General features: G+C 49.2%; 1 protein-coding gene across 1 annotated transcript in view; it reads left to right on the plus strand.

Moving 5' to 3' along the window:
- The first annotated feature begins 15,010 nt into the window (after nucleotides 1-15,010).
- SLC35F3 (solute carrier family 35 member F3) overlaps nucleotides 15,011-24,561 on the plus strand; it is a 245,497-nt gene continuing 235,946 nt past the window's right edge. Inside the window, exons 1-2 of the mRNA XM_079106862.1 lie at nucleotides 15,011-15,417; nucleotides 15,769-15,998. Coding sequence (XP_078962988.1) covers nucleotides 15,365-15,417; nucleotides 15,769-15,998 — 283 coding nt within the window. The 5' untranslated portion in view covers nucleotides 15,011-15,364. The remainder of the gene's footprint in view (nucleotides 15,418-15,768; nucleotides 15,999-24,561) is intronic.

The raw sequence follows: 24,561 nt of genomic DNA on the forward strand, positions 1-24,561 counted from the left end.
TCCTCACCTGAGTTTCTGCCCCCACCCTCACTTCGCCCTGCACCTGGCCACAGTAGGAGCCTCCTCTTTCTTTTTCCAAAAATTGTCAATAGTCTATAAGGTCTAAGCAGCCCCAGTCCATACCCACGCAGCAGCTTAGGACAGCACTTCTCACAAGTGATGGTTTTGCTGTCCTGCTGGGAAGGGCTTCCCCCGGCACTAGACTAAAGGCACGTGATGGCTTTTTCTTCCATAAACTGTCTGGCAGGATTTGGTCAAATTTCAACAGGGATGTTTCGTGAGCCCCACGGGTTCACCAGGGGCTGCATTGTTACCTGGGTGTAGGCTTTGAAGAGAGGCACCTTCTTGGTGTAACATTGCTCCAGGGAGATGCCGGATACCAGAGGAAGCACCGAAAATCAGTAGGCATTTCTGTGGGTGCCCGAAGCCAGTGTCAAGAAATGGTTTCCAATCGAGTCCCTTTTTAATTACTTCTCTATTTGATGCATGGGGAGCCAGCAGCGCCTGTCCAGGGCTGGGCCTTGACTTACACCAGAGCAGACAAGAAGCCACTGGTCTTGGTGCAGGACCCTGAGCAGTCACGAGTGTCCTCCAGGCAAGGACTGAGGCTCTGCCCCAGGGGGTGGAGGGCTGGTTTGGGACTGCGTTGTCTATTCAAGTTAATTCAGCCAATATTTATTAATGCTGTCTGTACCAGCCACGGCTTGAAGCCCGGGGACAGAGACAAATCCCTGCCGGGCAGCTCATGTTCCAGTGGCTTGGGGAAGTCAAGAAGGAGCGGATATTGTACAGGTAGGCGTGATGGCTGTGGAGAAAAGGCACCCAAGAAGAGCACGAAGAGCATCAGAAAAGGCAACGCTGAGGAGGGGCCAGTCAGCCACACCCAGCGGAGGTGGCGAAGTCCCGATCGGGTGTCCGGAGGAAGACTGCCCAGATGTGGGAAGAGCCAGGGACCAGGCCTTGTGCTGGGAGCACGTCAGAGCATCCGAGGGAACGCGGAGGTCAGCATGGCTTCAGATCAGTAAGGCGCGTAGCCAGGGGGGCAGGAACAGCAGGATGTGGGCTGCGGTGAGGTCTGGGCCTTCTGTCCTGACCGAGATGGAAGCCGTTGAGAATTCCGAGCCGGGAGTCACGCCTGACTTGAACTATGATGGGACCGCACTGAACGCAGAGTTGGAATGGACTCCAAGCAGTGGGGGCAGGGATGAGGTACGGTGGCTTGGGGTGGTGGGGTTGAAGATAGAAGTAGTGAGCAGGTGGAGCCAGCGGAGCTTGCTAGTTTGGAAGTGGGGTGTAAGGGAAAGAGAGGGTCAGAATGACTGGGATGTCAGCCTGAGCTACTCAGAGGATGAGGTGCCTGATAGTTGGGAGGGAAGGACTATGAGAAGAGTGGATCTTATGGCAGAGGGTACTTTGATGATGATGATGGTGGGGGTGATGATGCTGGTGGTGATGGTGATGATGGTGGTGATGGTGATGGTGGTGATGGTGATGGTGGTGATGGTGAGATGATGGTGGTGGTGATGATGGTGATGATGGTGGTGATGGTGATAATGGTGATGATGGTGGTGGTGGTGATAATGGTGATGATGGTAGTGATGGTGATGGTGATGATGGTGATGGTGGTGATGGTGGTGATGGTGATGGTGGTGATGGTGATGATGGTGATGGTGGTGATGGTGGTGATGGTGATGGTGGTGATGGTGATGATGGTGATGGTGGTGATGGTGATGATGGTGATGGTGGTGATGGTGATGATGGTGATGATGGTGATGGTGGTGATGGTGATGGTGGTGATGGTGATGATGGTGATGGTGGTGATGGTGGTGATGGTGATGGTGATGATGGTGATGGTGGTGATGGTGATGGTGATGATGGTGATGATGGTGATGATGGTGATGGTGATGGTGGTGATGGTGATGATGGTGATGGTGGTGATGGTGATGGTGGTGATGGTGATGATGGTGATGGTGGTGATGGTGATGGTGGTGATGGTGATGATGGTGATGATGGTGATGGTGGTGATGGTGATGGTGGTGATGGTGATGATGGTGATGGTGGTGATGGTGATGGTGGTGATGGTGATGATGGTGATGGTGGTGATGGTGATGGTGGTGATGGTGGTGATGGTGATGGTGGTGATGGTGGTGATGGTGATGGTGGTGATGGTGATGGTGGTGATGGTGATGGTGGTGATGGTGATGATGGTGATGGTGATGATGGTGATGATGGTGATGATCATGATGGTGATGATGGTGATGGTGATGATGGTGATGATGATGATGATGATGGTGATGATGGTGATGATGATGATGGTGATGGTGGTGATGGTGATGGTGGTTGTGATGGTGATGGTGGTTGTGATGGTGATGGTGGTGATGATGGTGGAAGTGATGGTGATGATGGTGGTGGTGGTGATGATGGTGGTGATGGTGATGATGGTGATGATGATGATGATGATGGTGATGGTGGTGATGGTGATGGTGGTTGTGATGGTGATGATGGTGATGATGGTGATGATGATGATGATGATGGTGATGATGGTGTTGGTGATGGTGGTGATGATGGTGGTAGTGATGGTGATGATGGTGGTGGTGATGGTGGTGGTGATGATGATGGTGATGGTGATGATGGTGTTGGTGATGGTGGTGATGATGGTGGTAGTGATGGTGATGATGGTGGTGGTGATGGTGGTGGTGATGATGATGGTGATGGTGATGGTGATGGTGGTGATGATGGTGGTAGTGATGGTGGTGATGGTGATGGTGATGGTGATGATGATGATTGCCACGTCCAGCACAGTCAAACTTGTGGTACTGGCAAGGTGTGATGGGGAATTAGAAAATAAAGACTCACACACATAGATATTAAGATAAGGCTGGGATCAGGTGCGCGCTTCTCTCTGAAGGAGAAGCAGATCTGAAGAGTTGCACCGGCAATCTTTATTTATAGATGTCTCATTATCAGGTTCAAGACTGTGCAAGCATTGTTCTTCGTACTCAGGAAAGTTACGGAACTGGAAACATCTATGTAGCTTTTCCACAGTTGCGTGTGCAGTGTTAGGTGCTTTGTTAGCACTCGAGAGGGCCCATTGTTTAAAGCCATTGTTCAGCAGGCAGGCTCAGGAGCAGCGGAGCTGGGGAAGCACTGTGTTTCCTAGCATGCGCACTCCCCACACCTGGGAGCTGTGTGCCTGAGACCAAGGGTGAAGCTGCTAAGACCCTTGCACGGAGCCTCCTCATGCAGGGCATTGCCACAGCATCTGAGCATCTGTTCCCTTCACAAAAGCTTTCCCAGACACCAGGTCCACCACAGCCGTGAGGTCATCAGAGACCCCCAACCTCAGTCACTGCTCTCCCATTCTCTGTCACTCTCCACAGATGATGGTGGTAGTGATGATGATGGTCATGGTAACGGTGGTGATGGTGGTGGTGATTTGAACCTGCCTGTCCTGAGCTGCCCATTAGGAGCTCATGTTCACGTGGAGACCCCTGAAGTTTGGGCTGGAGGTGCACTGTGGGAATGTCAGACCAGGGACAACCACCACACCTACTCTGTTCCCAAGGCAAACATGGGTTTCTCTTTCCTCAGGCTCTGAAATCTGCACACACCCCTCCACTCCCCCAGCCACCTCCAGGCCCAGGGCTCAGCTTTTCTATGACAAGAAGAGTTGACAAGCTCCCTGTTATGAGAGTGTTTTTGTCCTTTCTCAGTGAGTATCATTCAAGATCTTTCCAGGTAGGATTTTAGTTATTTGATTTGCTCCAGCAGCAACTACAACAGTTTTCTTTTGTGGCTTTACAAGGGCAACATTTAATTGCAAAAACCAATGAAAACATTGACTATTCAGCTTAGAAAAGAACATCCGTGACGGTGTGTGGGGGGTGGTTAGCTGAGTTGAAGGAGACAATGAACATTTCTCAGGCTTATGAACATGCCTGAGTAACTGTTGCCCAACTGTGAAAGATGGCACGGGTTTTAGGGATTACCTCCCTTTGTTGACATTCTAAGAAACCTCAGGGCTGTATCGAGGTAATTAGCAGGTTCAGCTACAGTGAGATTCCAGTGAGTGCCTCCTGACTTTAGGTTTGACTCCTTCTCCAATTTCAAATGGAAAATTCCGGCTGGTGCAGCAGTACTTGAACTTCTAGCTGGGGCCAATGTGAACACAGGCTGCTGCATGTCAGAGCACACACACACAACTGCTCATCAGAACAAGAAATTCACATCAAATTTGCATAAAGTGAAGTCAATTTGCCAAGTAGACAGCTGGCGTATTAAAAGAAGTGTATCAGTAGAAATGTCAAATGAGTGTTTTTGATCGTCACAAAAAGGTTGGAAGACATTTAGAAAGATGCTATGATGACATGCTGAGCTTGAAGCAGCCACGTGTCCTCATTGTTACACTGTAACAAATGTCAAACTTTGATTACTTCCAACATCAGAAGAACCTGAACAAAACATCCAGAGCAGTAGAATAGGTACAGACTCGGACTTGCTGAAAAGGAGAGGACACTGCCCGGGGAGCTTTTGGGGTGGGGGTGGCCCTTCATAGGATCCCAAATGTGCTGCTAAAGCTGTTCTCCTGACAGCAGAGTGACCTCGGTCTTGTCTAATACCCACTGTAAGATTAAGAGCCGTCATTAGGTGAGCATGTTTTAATCTGACAGGGCCACAGGGAGCCCAGTTATTTGGTTAAACATTATTCTGGGTGTGTCTGTTGTGGTGTTTTGCACGAGAGTCACATTTAGGTTGGTAAACTGAGTAAAGTAGACCAGTCTCCAAAATGGGAGAGGCCTCATTCAATCTACTGAAGGTCTTCATAGGACGGAAGACCCACCTCCTCCGAGGAAGAGAGAATTCTCCAGCCCGCTGAACTGCAGACTCCACGTGGAGCACAGATCTGCTGGTTTGGTTTTGTTTCTGGTGCCAGGGATTGAACCCAGAAGAGCACTCAAGCACTGAGCCACATCCCCAGCCCTTTCAACACTTTATTTTGGAGACAAGGTCTTGCTCCGTTTTTTAGGGCCTTGCTAAGTTGTTGAAGCTGGTCTCAAACTTGCCTCCTGCCTCAGCCTCCTGAGTTGCTGGAATTACAGGCGGGTATCACTGTGGCCTGTTGGTTCTGCTGGATCCATGATCCTCCTATTAGTGCTGGAAAGCCCTGTGAAGTAGAGATTTTGGTACTGGGCAGTTTCAGAGGAACAGAATCTTAAGATGATTTGAATTAGTTCTGGGGTTTCTGAGATGGATTCCCTACAGTTAACAGTATTTTCTGGTGGTACAGAGAGCACTGACGTTCCATGGAATGATCTGGCAGTAGATGTACACAAAATATCACCATTTTATCCTTCTAATGATAACTTACAAGGTGCCAAGACCTGGCTGACCTTGTATATAATACTTTTGAAAAATTTCTCAAACTTTTAATGTCTCTGAACACAGTGGGGGAAGAGGGAGGAGCTAGAGCTTCCCACTCGCAGGTCGAGCGCTGTGTCTGTCCTGAAGGGCATGAACCCCTGCGGCTTCAGGGCTGCGATCAGAAACCAACCAGAATCTGCTCTGGGAGTGGCTGGATCTCAGCAGAACAGACTCCGCAGCCACCCCACCACGGCCCCATGGCTTGTGAACTAAGTAGCCCTGGCGCAGGGATGGACAGGACGTGTGAGCACAGCCACAGGAATCCCACTCACCAAGGCACAGGTGCATGAGCAAGGCCGACCTGGCCACAGCAGCAGCCCAGTCTGCCGGCAGCAGGGACCGACGCTGGCCCCCGCCCTGCACTCTGACAGCATTGCCCTTGGGTGACCCTCCAGCTCCCTGGTGGCAGGTTGATCGTGTTGAGCCACTTTTGTCGTGGAAAGGGCGCAGCTTCGTTCTTATAGAAGAGACACTCATTCTGGATACAGAACGGCCTTTCCTCTCGCCCAGCTCTCATCCGCGGAGTGACAGGACGCCTGGCCTATCGTCACGCCACCCACACAGCACTGCCTCTGAGCAGGAACTCCTTCCTGGGTTGCTGGGTTCGGTTTCACCACGCTGCCCTCACCCTGAAGCCGCTGGCTCGGTGGAACGGTAGGGTGGCTTTCCGAAGGCTGGCACCGAGCCAGCACACAGGTGCCAGGTTGGCATGAGGCGGACTCGCAGTGTTACTTTATGTGTCAACCTGCAGGGTGTTTTGGGATAAGATCAACCTTTTTAAATCAGCGAATTGTGGACAGGTAGATCACTCTCCACGGTGTGGGTGCAGCTCACCCAGTCCACCGAGTGCCTGGGTAGATCCAGAGGCTGACCTCCCCCAGGTACCAGAGGGCTCTCCAGGGGGCTGGCCTTCAGACTCAAAGGAGAACTTGTGTTCTGTAGATTTGGGGTTTGCCAGCACCCATAAGAGCATGAGCCAATTCCTCAGAACAAATCTCTTGGTTTTTATGTTTATATATCATCTTAAAAATATACATAAATATAGAGGCATTTGTTATATTACATGGTGTATGTGTTTCTCTGCAGAACCTGACTCATAAAAGTGTCTTCCGCAAACTCAGATTTTGGTTTGTTTTATTATTTCAATGATGATCTGAAACTTAAATTAGCAATAGAGAAGTGACGGCATCTTGGAGATTCTAGAAGGCTCCTATGGCAAGATTGTTAAAGGACCAAAGATTATCTGACCTTTGACATAATGCTTCATTCACGTAGATTTCACCCTCTGCCATCAAAGGGGCCTGCAGACTTGTTCTGGAAAAACTGAAGATCCTGTGGCAGGAAAATGACTGCCTTGGCTCATTGATTTCTTCTGTGTCCTAACAATATTCAAGAGAGGGTTATTGGAGGAAAAAAAGGAAGAAGAAGAAAAGCTACATTGATTGATTCAGATTAATCACCCACATTTTAGCCAGAGTTTGCCCCCAATGACTTTTGTCTATTTTCCAAACCCAAAACCACGCTCCGTGAATAATGATCATCAACCCAGACAATACTGAAAATTAGTGATCTAGATTCTAAGATCCATTTTGAAAGCGTTCTGAATACCTTCCGAGCAATAGCAGTAGGACTGAGGTGAAAGAGTCGCCTCCAGGCCGACACTGAAAAGAACGGACGTGTGTGAACATAGTGGTCACAGCATGCGTAGGTAGAGGTCACACCTGCTGTCACTGTTGTGGCCAGGTGTCGTGAAATCAGACTGAGTTTCCAGAGTGGTGGTGGGAGACAGAGCGGAGGTGGGATGTGTGCACAACCTACATCCCAGTGGACGTGAGGCAGCAGTCCCAGGGCAGTACAGCGTGACGCTCCTGCCGGTGCCCTGGGCTGGGCGTTTCGTCTTGCGAAGAGAGTGTGAGTGAGATATTTAATGTGCCAGAGAGGTTGTAAGCTCTTCCCTTTCTACTAGCAGCCATTGGACCTCCAGACCTCTTCCTCCGGAGAGAGGAGTGGAGACTGCTTCAAGGAGGGCATCAGACACGGGTGCAGAATCGGACGAGGACACAGATGTGCCATTAACCACCTTCAGCTCAGCGTCTGCAGGCCTGAACTTGCAGCAATTGCACAAAACCTCCCAGGAATCTCTGTAATGGAGTATCATTTTGACAATGTCCTGAGAGTGACCAGATGGGGTGGACTGGTGCAGATTAACAGACAAAGTGGACATGAATGGGACCAGAAAAGAATTCTAGAATTAGGAAAGGAAGAGGAGGAGGGCCAGAACAGGACCCCTTCCCTGGACACTCCAGCCTGAGAGTTTTGCCAGGGTCTGATAGCAAAGGACACAGGGCTATGCCTTACAAGAGTTTAATTTGTTGCGTGTGTGTGTGTGTGTGTGTGTGTGTGTGTGTTTACATTTGTATGCTGATCACTCCCACGTCATCCTTCTTTTCCTTGTCTTTACAAGGTCCAGAATTTTAGCTGATCTGATGAAATGTTGCGGAGTCTGAGGAAGGGCCTCCTTTTCTAACAATAGAACTTGGTGTTTTGAAGTCAAAACCAGCTCAGGACATCCAGAGCTCAGGGTGGCTCCACATATTGTCTGAACTGAGAAATGAGGTTTGAAGAAAGGCTGAGGCTAGAACCTGAAAGACAAAGAGATAAGCTGGGAGGAGATGAGAAGCCGCTCCCGCCAACCTGTGATGGAGAATCTAGAGTGAGCCTGGGAAAGGGAGCTGACGGGACGGAAAGTCCAAACAGGCTTGCGCCATTGTGTGCCTCTCAGTCTTCCCACATCTTATCGGCCACGGCTTCTTTCTTCCATTTTCCCCTCGACCCATTTATTCAGCACTCAGTTTTTTGAGTGGCACCTAGGCAGGTGTTAAGTTAGCTACTGGATCACAGGGAAGGCCAAGCAACCTCTCTGCCTCCTCATCTCTAGTCTAGCAAGGAGTCAGGCATTAGTTAAACACTCCTGTAAATTAGTGTGTACTAAGGCCCTGGTGAGGGCCACAGAGGCCGTGTGGAGAAGCTTGGGGCTGAGCAGGAAGAGCCCGTCCCCTCTGGCAAGGGACGGAGGGAGTCTGAGCAGGAGGTGCTGGGGGTGAAGTGAGGCGGGCAGTGGGCAGGGCCCTCCAGATAGAAGAGGGGCCCTCGCACCGTCAGGGGGTAAGGGCAAGGACAGCACGCCCCGGGGTTCCCAGGGCCAGTCTGGCAGGGGCAAGCAGCCCCAGAGAGCGGGAGAGGCTCACTGTTCACAGCCTGGTCACACCTTGTCCCCAGACAGGCTCCTCCCTCACACGTTGCCTTGGCAGCTAGTGCTCCTGCTTCCGGAGCACCTGCTCCTCCTCCTGCACTTCCTGGCTGGTTCCTCCTCATTTCTCAAACTAGTTTGGTTCCTCATCTAAGAAGCCTTATCTGACCCTTCTCTGATGCTCTGTCTCCTTTTTCTCACTTCTTCCATCCTGACTTGGAAATCCTTCCTGCAGGCTTTTACTGAGCCCTTTGCATACAGCCATCATGGCCCCATACAGCCATCATGACCCCATACAGCCATCATGGCCCCTGTACAGCCATCATGGCCCCACACAGCCATCATGACCCCGAACAGCCATCATGACCCCGTACAGCCATCATGACCCCATGGCAGATGACAGCTGTTGGCTTGTTTATTATGCTAGGGCTTCTCAAGGGCAGAAGGCACCTTCTATTTGAACCTAGCACACAGTAGGTACTCAGTGAATGTTGTTTACATTTTATAATAAACATGCATCTAATTTCAGGGCTCTGAAAGATCTTGTGAAGAATATATCATTCTCCCGTCAAGAAAATGTAAAGCATAGTCTTAATAAAGTAATATTTAAAATTAATGAATTAAAGTTCCACTTACTTTCTTGAGAAATAAGCTATAGGAACATGCTTGCAGAATACCCTCCATGCAGTTGGCTAGCTTGGCTTGCAACACAGTACTCTTTTTGATGAACTTATTCACTGAAGTTTTATTATGAATAGAAAATAAAGAGCACATCACTGAATTCAGGTAATGAGTAAATTGCTTCTGACACCAGATGCGGATATACTGACTGGCTGCTGTGGTTTCCTGGCCCCAGAACTGCCGCCAATCAAAAAACACATAAAGAACCAACAGCCAGAATGAAGCCATAGCACAATCCTTTACATCCCTGTTCCTTTTCCTTAAAACTCACCCAGAAATCAAAGTTGAGAAAAAAGTCCTTGCTTATCGAATTTCCAAAGATATGTTGGTAAATATATTAGCTTTAATATAAATTTACAATTGCTTTTAAAAAAGAAAAATAAATAAGCATGTATGAAATTGTGTATCAGAAGAAATCTACATCCAGGTAGGATGTGGCAGAGCTTGGCAAATGAATGCTAATTGCAACAACTAGAAAACCTAAGTAAATAACATATTTAAAAGTTCCAGAGAACTGGAAAAGAGACATTAGGTGAATTTATACTGTAGAGAAGAAAAACTGCTCAGATGAACTGATGGTCACCAACGGTTTTTTGTCTGTTGTTTTTTGTTTGTTTGTTTTTTAAACCAGGGAACATTCACCAATTCTAAGTGCAAAGCAAAAGATTGAAATGGCCCTGGAGGAGGGACTTTGGCCAAGACCAGTGAAATAAGCCAAGGTGGTAGTGACCGAGCAAAGCTAGAGAACCGTTTGTAAATTGAAGAGCCCCACATTTCCCCCTGAAAAATATACTAAGTTCTGGGGTTACATGGGAGGCTGAGGACCTAAAATAAAGCTTCTAAAGGCAGATGGTCCCCAACACAGACCCTGGGTGATGAAGCAAGAAAGACCCACAAGGAGAGTGATCAGCCTGAAGACCACCAACACTGTCGACAGCAATTTTTAAAACTGCAAGGTAGAAAGGACAGAGATGCGTTTCCTGCAGTCAAAAGCCTTGGAGGACTACAACAGGAAGACGAAAGCAAAATACTGGAAGAATCTGCATAAAAATGCAACCAAATCTTGAACCTATCTAATCTCCAACTGGATCACAATAAGCTAGTCCCTGCTCTGCCTAACAGAGGAGGGGAACTTTCTCTGAAGAGGGATACAGTCATCTGAAGTTTTGATGGTTTACCAGACGTGAATAAGCAAGAAAGTATAACTGACAAAGACTGCATGTTCTCATTTGATGCCAACAAAAAGTTGAATTTGCAGATTCAATGAGTAGAATGCTGGCTTCCAGGGGATGGGGCTAGGGGAACAATAGGAAGATGTCCAAGGGTGCAAAGTTTCAGATGGACACGCTGTGGAGGTCTACTGAGCAACAGGGTAACTACAGTTTACAATCTATAGTACACTTGAAAATTGCTCAGGGAGAACATCCTTAATGTTCTTATCACTAAATGATAAGTGTTAATTAGCTTGATTTAATCATTTCCCAGTGTAGACATTTCAGATCATGACATTAAATACTGTAAATCTATGCAACTTTTACTTACTAATTGTACCGTAATAAAGCTTAGGAAAATTCTTTTAGAAGAAGATAGTGACATCAGAAAGTATTACAATATAAATGTTTTTAATTAACAAACTTTTATTTTTGGAGCAAACTTAGATTTGCAGCATATTTGAGGGGAAAGTTCAGAAGTTATCAAATACACATAAGCACAGCCCCTCCCCACCAGCAACATCCAACACCAGAGTAGGCCTTTATTACAACTGATGAACCCGCATTCACACAGCGTTATCAAAGCCTGCAGTTCACGGAAAGGTTCGCTCTGAAGGACATCTCAATGGATATGAACGAAGTTGCTATAAGTATTCATAGAGTTTTTTGTGTGAACCCAAACTTTCAACATGTGGGTAAAAGTCAAGAAGCATGATTGCCAGATCATGTTATGAGTGCGATGCATTTTGTAAGAAACTTCCAAACTGTTTCCCAAGTGGCTCTTCCATGCTGCATTCCATCAACCCCGAATGAAACTTCCTGTGGTTCTGAAGCCAAGTCCTTGTCTTGGAGCAGCCCAGATGAGCAGAAGTGCATGCAGGTGTGCGCCAGTGCCGAGATGAGCCAGGATGGGTGACCTGTCGCTCCATGTGCCCAGACCTGCCAGGTGCAGATGATGGCTCCATGCTATGCTCCAGCTCCTGGACACCCCTTCTCCCCAGCTCCCACCACCCGCTGACCTGGACCTCCTGGCAAGTCAGGATTGCAGCTAGCAGCCAGAAAACAGCAGTGGGCAGACCGGAGCTCAAGTCTGAACTCGAGGGTCAACCAAGGTGCTAGTAGTTTTCAAGGCCTGGTTAACTTAAATTTAGACCATGAGCGTTGACCCAAGTGCTATATACGCCCATAGACTAGCACACTCAAGAGGCAGCCCCTCCTGGGTCTCCTCTTGCCCTCTGGGAACAAAGTTCTAGTTCTGCTCACATTTTAATAGATCATACTCTGAGACCCACTCATCCTTGTCTGTGAATTTCAGTCTTTGAGAGGAGAAATTGGTGCGCTGCTGGGGTCTGCGGTGACACTAGGGGGCACAGCCCACCATTAAGAGCTGCGGCACGTTTCGCGGCTGCAGAGGCCTGCAGTTTACACAGACCCCACAGGCCAGCAGAAGGGAAGGAACGCCAGTCTTCAGTTCTACATCCTGCCAGAATTTAGTGCGCCAGTGTTTGGGATTTTACCCATGCTACTAGGTAGAGGGTGGCATATTTTTGCTGTTTTAATTTGTAATTCCCTAATGGTATATGATATGACGCATGTTTTCGTGCTTATTTCCCATTTGTATATCTTTAGTGACATGATAGATAATTGGCAGATTTTTTGATTGAAATGTTCGTCTTCTCATTGTTGAGTTTTAAGAGTTCTGATTTTGGATACCAGTCCTCATATATCTTTTGGAGAAATTTTCTATCAGTCTGTGGCTTGTCCTCCCATTGTCTTACCAGCGTCTGTCGGGAAAGAACTTTTTAATTCTAATGATTCTAATTTTAATTCTAATTCTAATTTATCAATTTTCCCTTTCACCAATCATGCCTTTAATCTTATATATAAAATGTCATCAACAAACCCAAGGTTATATAGATTTTCTCTCATATTTTTTTCCTTTCTTTTCCTTTTTATTTTTTGGACTGGAGACTGAACCAGGGAGTACTCTACCACTGAGCTACATCCCCAGACCTTTGAATGTTTTTTGAGATGGGCCCTTACTAAATTGCTGAGACGGGCCTTGAACTTGAGATTCTCTTGCCTCAGTTTCCCAAGTCCTTGGGATTGTAAGTGTGCGTTACCATGCCCCCTTATCCTGTTTATTTTCTAGGGATTTTGTAGTCTTATTTTTGTATTTAGGTCTACGGTCCATTTGAGTTAGTTTTTGTGAAGCATGTGAGGAGTCTAGATTTTTTTTTAAATATGCAAGTTATTCCAGCACCATTTGAAAAGAAATGTGTACATTCTCTTCATTGAATTTCCTTTGCTTATTTATCAGAGATGAGTTGCCTGTACCAGTCCATTTGTGGACTATCTTTCTTGTTCCATTGGTCTCTGTCCCTTCCTTCATCAACAGCAGTGTCTTGGTGACCAGAGTTAGAGTCTTGAAGTCATGTAATGTCAGATCTCAGAATGTTTTTCTCTTTAATTTTGTGTTGGATATTCTGGGTCCTTTGCCTTTACATAGAAGTTTTTTTCTATTTTGTATTTTGAATTGACCCATTTGTACATATTTGTGGGGCAGTGTGGCATTTTAATATATATATGTGCAATGTGTAATGGTCAGGTCAGGCTAACTGACATCTCCATCACCCTAAATACTCATCATTTCTTTGTATTGGGAGCACTCACAATCCCCTGTATCAGCTATTTTGGAATATTCAGCTAATTATCCTACTATGCTACAAAATATTAGAAGTTTTTCTTCCTATGTGGAATCTACCCATGACTGGGATTGCATTGAATCCATAGATGAAATTAGGAACTGATGTCTTAACACTATTGAGTCTTCCTGTCCATGAAAATGGGATAGCTTTCCATTTAATTCTTTGATTTCTTTTATCAGAATTTTGTAGTTTTCCTCATATATATTATACATATTTTATTAGATTTATACTGAGATATTTAACTTTTGAGGCATGCTCATGTAAACAGTATTGTTTTTTTATTTTGAACTTCATTTGGAAAACCAGTTGACTTTTGTACATTAACGTTTTTTTCAGTCCCACTTTAATTGCCCATTAGTTCCACCAGTTTTTTGGTCATCCTTTGTGATTTTCTTCATAAACAATCAATGTTATCTGCAAACAAATGACAATTTAACTTTCCTTTACTTTTTCCTTCTTGGTATACTTTTATGCCCTTTCTCGTGTAATTCTGTTAACTAGGACTTCCAGTGTGATGTTGAAAACAAGTGATGAGAAGTGATATCTATATAGTCAGATTTTACCTCTCTGTGCCCTAAGACCTGACAAGGGCAGTAAAGAGAAGGAAAAGTCTATTTTGACACAAGGTTTCAGACATTCAGTCCAGGGTTGGTGGAGGGAGGCAGAACATCATGGCAGAAGGGTGTGACAGAGGAAAATATCTCAGGACATGGCAACCAGGGAGCAGGGAGCTTTGCTTACCAGGGACAAAATATAAACCCCAAAGGTACACCCCTCAGTGACCTACCTCCTCCACCCACACTCTACCTATGGTTACTGCACAGTCAATCCATACCTGGATTAATGCATGGATTAATCGAACCATTTTGCCTCTGAGAATTCTTGCATTGTCTCACACATGAGCTTTTGAGGGACACCACATATCCAAACCATAAACCTCGCCTGCTCCTGATTTTAGCAGGAAAATGTCCAGTTTCTCACACTAAGCATGAAGTTAGGGTTGTGCTAGCCGTAGGATTTTGTAAGTTCTTTTCATCAAGCTGAGGAAGTTCCCTTTGATTTCTAGATTGCTGAGGAACACCATATATTTAATATGAAAAAGTTACATAGGGTAGTTGTGCAATTTGAATCTGATTTTGTGAAAAAAAAAATGTATTTTGCCTTGGAAAAAAAGAGGCCATACGAATTCAAAGCCGTGACCTTTGGAAAACTGGCACTTTTCTTCTCGTCTTCCCGTATTTTCTAAATGTGCACCAGTGAAAATAACATTATGAAAGGTGGTTAGGTCATCTGGAGAGAATGGCGGGTGAACAGGGAAAATACAAAAAATCAACTAGAAGCTAAAGAAAAGCGGCACTTCTGAGGAGAGAACTGGCCGGGCTCGGCCTCCTGGGTGGGAACGTGCGGGATCCCCGCAAGTCGCCGGTGCACTTGGCCTCAGCTTTGCCTACGAAATACCATGTGTTTCCTGGGCTTCCGAGCGTGCAGCCAGGTTTTTCCTTTCGGAGTAGTTTTGCTCTTTATGAGGGTGGGCGGGGGTAGGCGGGGGCGGGCGAGGAGAGCGAGGTGGGTTCCCAGCCGGGTCGGGACTGTGGCGAGCCGGAGGCCGAGGAGCGCGCTGCGTGCCCCAGGCTGCCGGGCGAGCTGAGGGCCGGGCGGGCGCGCTCGGGCTGGAGCGGGACGCAGCGCCCCCGCCTGGCTCGCGGCGCCGGCCGGGCACACCCCCGCCCGCCCAGGTGCCTCGGAGCTCACTGCTGGGAGCGCTCTCTCGGCCCCGCGGCGCCCGCGCCCGCGCGGTGCTAGGGCGGCGGCGACCAAGACAGGCGAGGGGCGCGGCGCTGCTCCGCCGCTTCGCCGCTCCGCTGCCGGCTGGCTGCAGTGGGCCCCGCGGACCGGCTCGCGTCGCCGGGCTGAGCCACCCGCCGCACGCCGCGGAGGCGCTCGGGGACAAACCAGGGCGCGCAGGGCGGCGCGGGGCGGACCCTTGGCGGGCAGGGCGCCCACCTCTCCCCGGCCAGTGGCTGCAGCGAGCTCGGGCCCGCGGCCCCTCCGCCTCAAGTCTGGGAGCTCCCGGCCCCACTCTGCCGCTGCCTATGGGGATCCGAGAGTTTCCCGGCGGCGCACCCAGGGGCAAGAGCATCGCCATGTGAGTAGCGCCTGGGGCGTGGGCGCGCGAGCGGGCTGGCAGATGGCCGGAGTAGCGGGTGTCCTGTTGCAGCCACGACCTACGGCACGCGGGGGGTCCCGGAGGGGCGGTATGCATGGCAGAGTTGCACGGGAAGTTTAAGGCACCCTCTCCCTCGCCACTTGTCCCAGCTCACACTGCCCAGGGAGACGGGGGACGAACCCGACGCCGAGGTTGGGAGCGAGCAGAGGAGGGTGGTGATCGCCGCGAGGGCAGCACCCCCGCCGCGCCCTGGCTAGCCCAGGACCCGCTCCTCACCGGAACCCCCCCCCCCCCGTCTGTCCTTAATCCCTCCCTGCCTGCCCACCTCAGTGGCATGAGGAGGTCACCGGACGTCAGCCCCCGGAGACTGTCCGACATCAGCCCCCAGCTCCGGCAGCTCAAGTACTTGGTGGTGGACGAGGCGATCAAGGAGGATCTGAAATGGTCGCGCTCGGTGGAGGACCTCACCAGCGGGCCAGTGGGACTCACGTCCATCGAGGAGCGAATCCTGCGCATCACCGGCTACTATGGCTACCAGCCCTGGGCAGCGAGCTACAAAAGTAAGACCCCCATATTATTTCTCGGCCCACTGGTCTGCCTACCGCTGGCACAGCACCCTGGGGAGCGCGTTGGCACAGCGGTCCTGCCGCTGGCTACAGCCCTGCCCTCAGGCTTGCAACTTTGAGGAAGAGGCCTGGAGACAGTTCTCGGGCGCCTTCAGGGCGTCTGATCCGTTATTTCACCAGCCTCTCGCCCTTAACAGTCACTCTCCATCCTATCCCCTTCCTCCGGAGGTGTCACAATATGGAGGGTAACCCTCTTGTGGCAGACGGTGAGAAATGCGCCAGCGAATCAGTATCCTGGACTGTAGCTTTGCTGTGGATCCGAAAGTGTTACTGGGCCCTGGGTCAGGCGCAGCTGGCTCTTTTGGAGAACGCACACTTAGGCGGCCTGGATTTTGACTCTTCCCTGTGTCTCCTAGGCAGGATGAGAGAGGACAGTTCTTTAGATCTCAGCCCCTCCCTTTGCCCCTGGGACTTTATGGGTCCTCCTGAGGAGGTTCCATATGGTTCACTGTAGATTCTGGCTTGGGGCTTGCAAGAGGAACGTTTGGTGGCAGGTGGAGCAGCTGAAACTTTTCTTTGCCTGCGGGCTTCAGCTGATGACTGTGACTGTGCTCTGAGCAATTCCACAGATCTCACCTGTGTGGCCAGGATTGATCTGAGACATTCTTTCTATTCCGAGAGAGGTTGCCTAAAGCAAACTCCAGATGCTGATAAATATAACCATAACTGAGTGGTCTCATCACTGTGTTTGAATGTAGCAAAAAGAGACGTTTACCACTTTAGTCAAAGAAGTGGGCACTGACTCATTTGTGAGTAAAAGACTGGACTGATAGCTTGATAATTTTGAGATTTTTAAAAACCTCTTATTGCTTGAAATTGCAATTTATTGGTCCTAGGGGAAAAAATCTGGCTTTTATAATTTAATCATATTCATCCCTAAAAGTATGTCTATCCTTAGATTATTCCTGAAACCTTCAAGTCCAAGCCAAATATTAGCAGTCTTCTAGCAATGCGCGTATTCGTTTTTGTTATTTTGGGGAAGAAGCATAGGATTTGAATGTTTAGGCTACATGCCCTTGCTGGTCTTCGGAGGACCGTGGTGAGTATATTTAATTCAGTGTAAGCCTTACAGTGATGCATGTCTCCTCCAGTCTCCTGACTGCTGCTAAAATCATCGCTGATCTGCTGGCTTTAGATTGCAGAAGGAAGACAAGGGACCAAGTTCCTCTTCAGTCTGAAAACCATGGAGTGTGATGACAAGAATTCAAACCTTTTTTCTTATGGGTATGGATAGGACCCTGACTTTTTATTTCTGCTCTTTGAATTTCTGTTAGAAAATACACATTTTCTGTACTTTCTTTGTAACTGAAGACTATGATACAAGTCATAGTTTTTGTGGAGTCATCTCTTCAGCCCCTGAAATCATGATAAGGTTTATTTTTATAATTCTAATTGTGCCTGGCTCTCTGTGCTTTGGGGAAATGATCGCCTAGGTGTGTGACTTGAGGGGAGCTTATAGGGGCGATGACTGAGTTTGGTACAAACATACTAATGATTAAGACCATGGAAACGAGTCCCTTGAATCACCAGCAGTATTAAACACCCTCTCTCTGAGGTTTGTCAGGGAATAAGTACTAGCAGACAAGGCTGCACTAACTCTAGCGATATGAACAAAATCAGTTCGCTCCACTCTGTTCCTGTGAGGATCCTTCTTTATTCCAAGGTATTTCCTTGCTACTAAGATGCGTTGGGTGACAACTGACATTTTGATGCATTAATTGGGTTTTCCATTTAAATCTAGAGAAGCTAATGTTTTATTCATGGAGCGGGAGAGGTTTCAGGGCGGCGCTTCTGCTGCCTGCTAGTTCCACCCAACTAAGAAAATAACAGCAGAGGCTCATCCATCTGTAGGTATCGGCTGGTTAATTTGTTGCTTAATAATTGAACTGAATAAATTGCGAGAGACATAATTACAGAATATTCTCCTCATGCTGTCCACCGCACCTTACGGAGGCTCCGAGCCTGCTCCTTGATGTTTTGACATTCCCTCTCAGTTGTCTTTCAAAGTGGCTCTCACACTGTGGCTGTAGGAGCTGCCAGGAGAGCGGCTGGACCCTGGGCGAGACCCTGGGCAGTGAGCTGCTGCCCAAGTGGCAGCAGGGTTGGCCAAGTGTGCAGTCAGGGCCCTTTGTTCCTGGGCTTTGGCAGTTAAGATAAATGAAATCATTACCAACTAGCTCAGCTCCAGCACTGAGAGCCACGAGTTTGACTCGGGACAAAAGACTTTTTATGAGGAATTATTTTTTTTTAAATCCCAAAGCCCCAAGTCCTGAGAGGGACGGTTTGTGTGGAAGTGGAGTTTCGTCAAGTAGGTGGGTGCGGCCTGGCCCTCTTCCCAGCAGCCCCCTCTCCAGGCTGGCATTCGGAGCTTCTCAAGTAAACCAGTGGTGTTGGGCAGGGATTCCTTGAGTCACCAGCTGTGAGCACTTCCGCAGCCCAGAAAGCACCTAGTGCTCATGACTTGCTCAATAAATATTTGCTGAATGGCTGAATGGAAGCTGCCTAAACTGCTGACCTCTGGACATAGGACCTTGGGGTGCGCCTCTGAGTGATGCGAATCATTTACCTTTTTATGCCGACTGCCTGTTAATCTGGAGTTGCTTTGCTCTTACCTTGGAAGAGTTTTCTAAGCCATAGACTAGAAAAGAATTCTTGATGATAAGCTTTGGTTTAGCCCAATGTTTCTGAACATCCGTACTATCCATAGTTTCTCTGGATGACTCTTTGTTGTGGGGACTGTGTCGTGGGGCACTTAGTGGCCTTGCTGGCCTCTGTCTATTGGATGCTAGTAGAACAGACCACCACCCCCAGTCGTGACCACCAAAAATATCTCCAGATATTCCCAGATGTCCCTTGGAAGGCTGCTTTTGGTTGAGACCCACTCATTTACCTGAACCCCACATTTGGTTCCCAAGTGACCTCTACTCTGCTGACCAGTGGTGCCCATGGAGCTGACCCACCTTCTGAATTCCTCACTTTCCCCTCCCTTCTCCTTTCCCCTGGCCCATCCCTTGAGCTTTCGTGATGGGCCACAGTAGAATGAATGTCCTTCTGGATTGTTGGAAAGCCCGGGCTAGTGAGATTCCAGCCCCGACCCCATACATCAGTACCCCAAAGAGAGAGCTTTCAGAGTCGAAGGATCTGGATAGTTGCTCAGAAGAACATCCTCGCCCTTCCCACCTCTGGCCACAGTAGGGAAGAGTGACCGATCTGAGTGTCTTCTGCTGCTTCTTCCTTCCTTCTCTGATGTTGCTGTCCCTGGGGTGGGGATGGCTGTGGGAGGGAAGAGGAAAGCCAAAGTCAGGAGCACATCACCTGCACGTGGACAGCCAGCCCCAGGTGTCTGGCGGGGTGGGAGCAGTGCCTCTGCACAGGGAGGACTGAAGGGGCGACCTTGGAGATCCCGGATGGAGGGTCCCTTGTGGCTGGGGAAGGAGCACCAGTCCTCCCGCCTCTGTTTCCTTTGTCCATTTGCCCTGCACCAGAGAACCAAGCTGCATGGCAGAAGACGGACTCGCTGTCCAGGGAGTAGCTGTGGCAGACCCTGCGTGGGCAGCAGAAACCCAGGGCAGGTGCTGCTGTGTCGGGGTGAGTGTTTACACAGGCAGGACGCTTCACTTGTGGAAGGTTTTGCTGAAGGACAGAGAGGCTGGACACCCGAGGGATTTTCAGGAAGCAGGTTTATTGACTGCAGAGTCCAGCGAGGCTATCACCCAGATCATTCTCTGGACAACGGTCTAGAAATTCCTTGGACTTTATACCCAGTTGGAGGTTCACATGGCAGGAGCTTTTTGTTCCATTTTTTAGAAGTCAGAGGTTTTACACGTCTTACCACAGAAGCAGGAGTAATATCAGCAGGTCCATGGTTAAACTTCACTTTTGCAAGACAGAGTGGCAGAAACTAGGAAGTTCTAACCACACTGAGGTCTTTGGCAGAAATCTTTGCTGATAGTCTGTTAACAAGAACAATGATGGTGAGGGTCTGCTGGGTGGCGGTCTCTGGCTGGCTTCGGTCTCACTAACAGAGCCGCTGACAGGGTGCTCTCAACTGCTTTCCTCATCGAAAGCACTTTTTTAGGAATAAGTTTGAGGAGGTCATGTTTGTTGCTTGAAATGAGAAACAACTGGCTTTGGAGTAGATCTAACGCTACATGGTGCTGGTGTGTTGAGATAACAATGATTTTTTTAGGGTGCTCATTGGTTAGTTTTAAGTCCTTTTTAGAGTGGAGGGTCCACCAATCCCAAAAGGCCACCCATATTTAGCCCAGTTCTGTTTCATTTGCAGTATGAGCCTGGGCTGGGAGCATATAGGGTACTGAGCAAAGTCTCCCTGATCTGGGTGGAGACTTGGGGTGCCCACTCACACAGCTGGGAACCAGGGTTGTGGAGGGTTTGCGTGAGGTGAGTGGAGGGCCTTTTGGGGGACTTCCTGCTCCTGGGCCCCCTCACACTGAACTGTGCACCTGGACTGGAGGTGGCGGTGCCAGTGGCTGGCGTGTTGGCCGCTGTGGTGGATCTCATGGTGTGCAGCACCCATGAGGTCCTCTGGGGCAGCAGGGGTCAGGCCAGCGACTCAGGAGTGGCGCTGTGTTGGAGTTGGAGGAGTTGGTGGTAAACATCACTCTTGAAGGCAGCTCGGCGCATGGCATATGGGATGGAAAACATTTTAAAAGGAAAGAGTTGGAGGAGGCTGAGGGGGGTAAACAGCAGAACCCACGCTCTCTAATGTGTCGGAGAGTGTGATTGCATACTGACAATTTAGTAGATGCTTCCCGAGTGTTGACAATGGCAGGGCAGAACTATTACCTTTTAAGGAAGCCTGTGCCCCGCCCTCTCGGATCATGCCCATCTGGCTGTGAAGGGCACAGTCACACCTGCAGGGACGTGATGTCTTCCAGGCTTTCCAGGAAGCACAGACAAGGAGGTGTCTCGCTGTCCTCTGTCTCCTTACAAATGCCTAGTGCAGAACACCCCAGCAGGGAGCGATGGTCCTTTCCTTAAGCAGCTGGAGAAATCCCAGTTTGTGCACTGAAGAACGAACCCATGTGTGAGGCCGCTGAACTTTGTCGAGCATCTCCTGACGCTGTTGGGGATGCTCACGAGAGCTGGGGCCTTGCAGTCGGGGGACAGTGGACTCAAGTCCTCCTGTGTGCCTGGGAGGAGCAAGGAAGTGAGATTCTGTGGCGCTGCATTCACATCCGGCTCCATCCCTTGGTAGACACAGGATAAGTTACTCACCACTAGGAGCATCTGGCTTCTCATCTGTGAAAGAGTGACGAGGAGGAAAAACCAGCCTATACCATGTCACCAAGAGAACAGAGCCTTTTGGCAGGTCTTGCCAGTGCCCACGACCCCTCTGCTGCCTGGCACCATGCCCTCAGGTCCAGTCTGTGGCAGCAGATAGCACCTGGGCTGTCCTGAGCTCATAGATAGACCAGGGCAGACTCCAGACCCACCTGCCTCGACCAGTCAGTGTCTCTCCTGGGATTCGAGATTGAAACCAGAAGTGTGCAGCCAGGCACAGTGGAGCTCCCTAGTCCCCACAGCTGGGAAGGCAGAGGCAGGAGCATCTCTTGAGCCCACAAGTTCAAGACCAACCTGGGCAACTTATGAGATCCTGCCAGAAACAAACAGCAGAGGCTGAGCTCTGGCCTGGCGTGGGCACTTGAGTGGAGGAAATGCACCGAGGGTCTCTTTTGCCCCCAGGTCAGGGCAGAGGCAGAGGGAGCCAGTCTACCGGGAGAGGGCCCCCGCAGGTGCGTGCCACACTGAGGAAGCCCTGGTGGTCTGGTTGCCCTCCTAGATGGAGATCAGCCTGCAGCTCCTCCTCAAGTCTGGGGACCCACTGTCGGAGTGCACCGCCCCTTCCCTCGAGCCCGCGGAGGCTGGCCCCTGTCCTGTGCACCCGTGGGCTGCTCTGTGGGGACGCTTCTGAGCCACGCCACGCAGTCCATGTAGAACAGACAAGGCTCTGGGTAGGACTTTTAGCTAGAGGAAAGGAAGCACTTCCTGACTGCTGAGAGGATGAGGAAGTCATGGCGCCCCATCAGTGGAGACTGCAGAAAGAGCGGGCCACCCAGCCACCCCAGCGGAGGAAGTAGCTACCTGTTCCTGCAGGGGATGAGCTAGGAATTTTTTTTCTTTTTTTTAACGTGACATCTTTTGGTTGATCTCCTTGGGTGTGCCAAGGACACTTTGAGCCATAGGACAAACCACCACCTTATCACAGAACCTCGGAAGGAGTTGAATTATGCCATGAGGAACCTAGTAAATTCTTGTGGTGGGTGGTGGTGGCAAGCCTTTGAGCAATTGCCAGGCCATGGACACAGATTTTTCTGTCATGCAACTTGAGGTGTCTTTAATTTATGACATCTGGACTGTAGGAAATAAATTGCCCCACTGAGGAGACCCGTGAGTGGAAGGCCGCAGGCTGCGTTGGGCCCCTGAGGCTCGGGCTGGATGGACCTTCTCAGGGCAGTCTCTGGTTTTGACATGTTTAGCTGCAGCGTTCAGATGTTCTCCTGTCAATCAGCTGTGTCTCATCAGTCTATTAGGAGATTATCTTTAGTCTTCTGTAACTACAGTGTTACAAAAATCAGGGTGTGTCCTCAACGTCTCTTCAGAAGGGCTGGAAGAGAGGCGCTCCTTCACAGGCTCAGACTTTGCCTCATTTTTCCTCTTAGAAATTGTGCCAGCTCCCTTTCAGGGACTTTTAAGATGTAAAAGGAACACAGTTACGGCCCTCGCGCAATGGGTGGCTGTACGCAGCGTTCCCTCCTGCGTGCTCCTGTGGGAGTTTCATAAACACTTTTCATGACAGACGTACGTTTCGTTGGCAGCAATACCAAGGAAGAACTGGAAGTACCCTCCTCTCTCTATTTCTTTTGCTTTTTAAAATCAGTCAAAGAAATTGTTGGAAGAGGAGGCAGATCATAAGCCAGAACAGAAAATTCTCAGGGCGTATCCAAAGGCCTTTACCTTGTCAGAGTTTTGTTTTATAAAGTATTGAACATGGAAATCGTGTATAGGTTTGTCTGATTTGATGCAGCAGGTTTGTTTCCAGAGTCACGTGTAAATCAAATAGAAGCCATAGGACTGGTTTTAAAACCCTAGGAAGCGCGGCACGGTGGAGGTGTAAATAAATGTACTTGCTCCGTCTGCAGTCAACGCTGCAGTTGGTGATTCTTTCACAATACATCGAGAAGCTTCCAAGTGGTGGCTGGAAAACAGAAACCCACCGCCTTTTCCACCAGGCCCTGTCCCCACCATGCCCTCTGCAGAGAAATCGGCCAGCCCTGCAGTGACTTCAGGACATCACTTCATGGAACCCCAGATGCTTCCCATGGAGGGGCTGGTTTGTGCCTGGGCTAGAAGCACAGAGAACCATGAAGCTACTGCAAATGCATGTTTATTTATTCATGAACCCATCCGCCCACCCATCCTTCATCATTCAATCATCAAAAAATACCTGTTTTTGAAGGACGGTAAGAATATTTACAACCAAGGTAAACATACACTAAATATACACTCAGGTGCTGTTTTCTAGAAGATTCCATACTGGGAAGACCAGGCATACACCTGCAAATCCACACTAAATATACACTTCAGGTGCTGTTTTCTAGAAGATTCCATACTGGGAAGACCAGGCATACACCTGCAAATCCACGAATTGCATTGGTTTCAATCCACACTTCTCTTGTCCTGGGGCCATCTCACAACTGCGCTGTGGGTCTCTTTGTGGTCCTTCTCTAATTAAATATCTGGGCTGATTCGGACCAACACTGACCTGCATAAACTAAACGCTGTATTATGTAATTCTGTTGCATGGCCCAGGAACCATGACCAGCTAGGTACAGGAAAGGGTACTAAGCCCCAGAGAATTCCTTTTCTGTTCCTTGGAAACGTGAGCCCTCCTGCTGTCATCAGAGATCGAATCTGTTCGTTTGATGTAGCCTGGAGCACTTAGCATTTTTTCCTTTTGTGTGACGGGTTGATGAGTTGAGCCAGGTCACCAGCACATTGCTTCGACAGTGTCTTCTGCTGTGGGCATTCCGTGTCTCTCCAGCTGCAAACAACGCTGGCTCGACCCTGCCTTCTCCTTTAACTAGGGGCCTGGTGGAGATAACGCGGACTCTGGTCCATTCGGAGGAGCCAGGACGTGCCCCGCTCTACCTGTTCTCACCTGCCCGGTCAGGTGCTGTTTGTGCAGATCCTCTAGCTCTGCCAGGAGGAAATCCGCAGGTTCACAGAGTGACCTTGTGACACTGCTCTCGTGGTCAGCCAGCTTGAGTCACCACACTCTCCAAGGCACAGGGACATGAAGGGAGCGGGTCTCCAGGGGCATCACCCCTTTTATATATTCATAAAGCCACAGTGTCCTGGTTAGCTTGCCTCTTACGTTGTGTGCCGTTGATTATGGAAAGACCTGGAGTTGTGCTCTGCCATGTCTTCCCCTGGCTGATCCTTGAGTCACCTCCTCTACCCCTGGTGTGTGTGC

The sequence above is a fragment of the Sciurus vulgaris genome (genome assembly GCF_902686455.1).
Source record: "Sciurus vulgaris genome assembly, chromosome: 12".
NCBI lineage: Eukaryota > Metazoa > Chordata > Mammalia > Rodentia > Sciuridae > Sciurus > Sciurus vulgaris.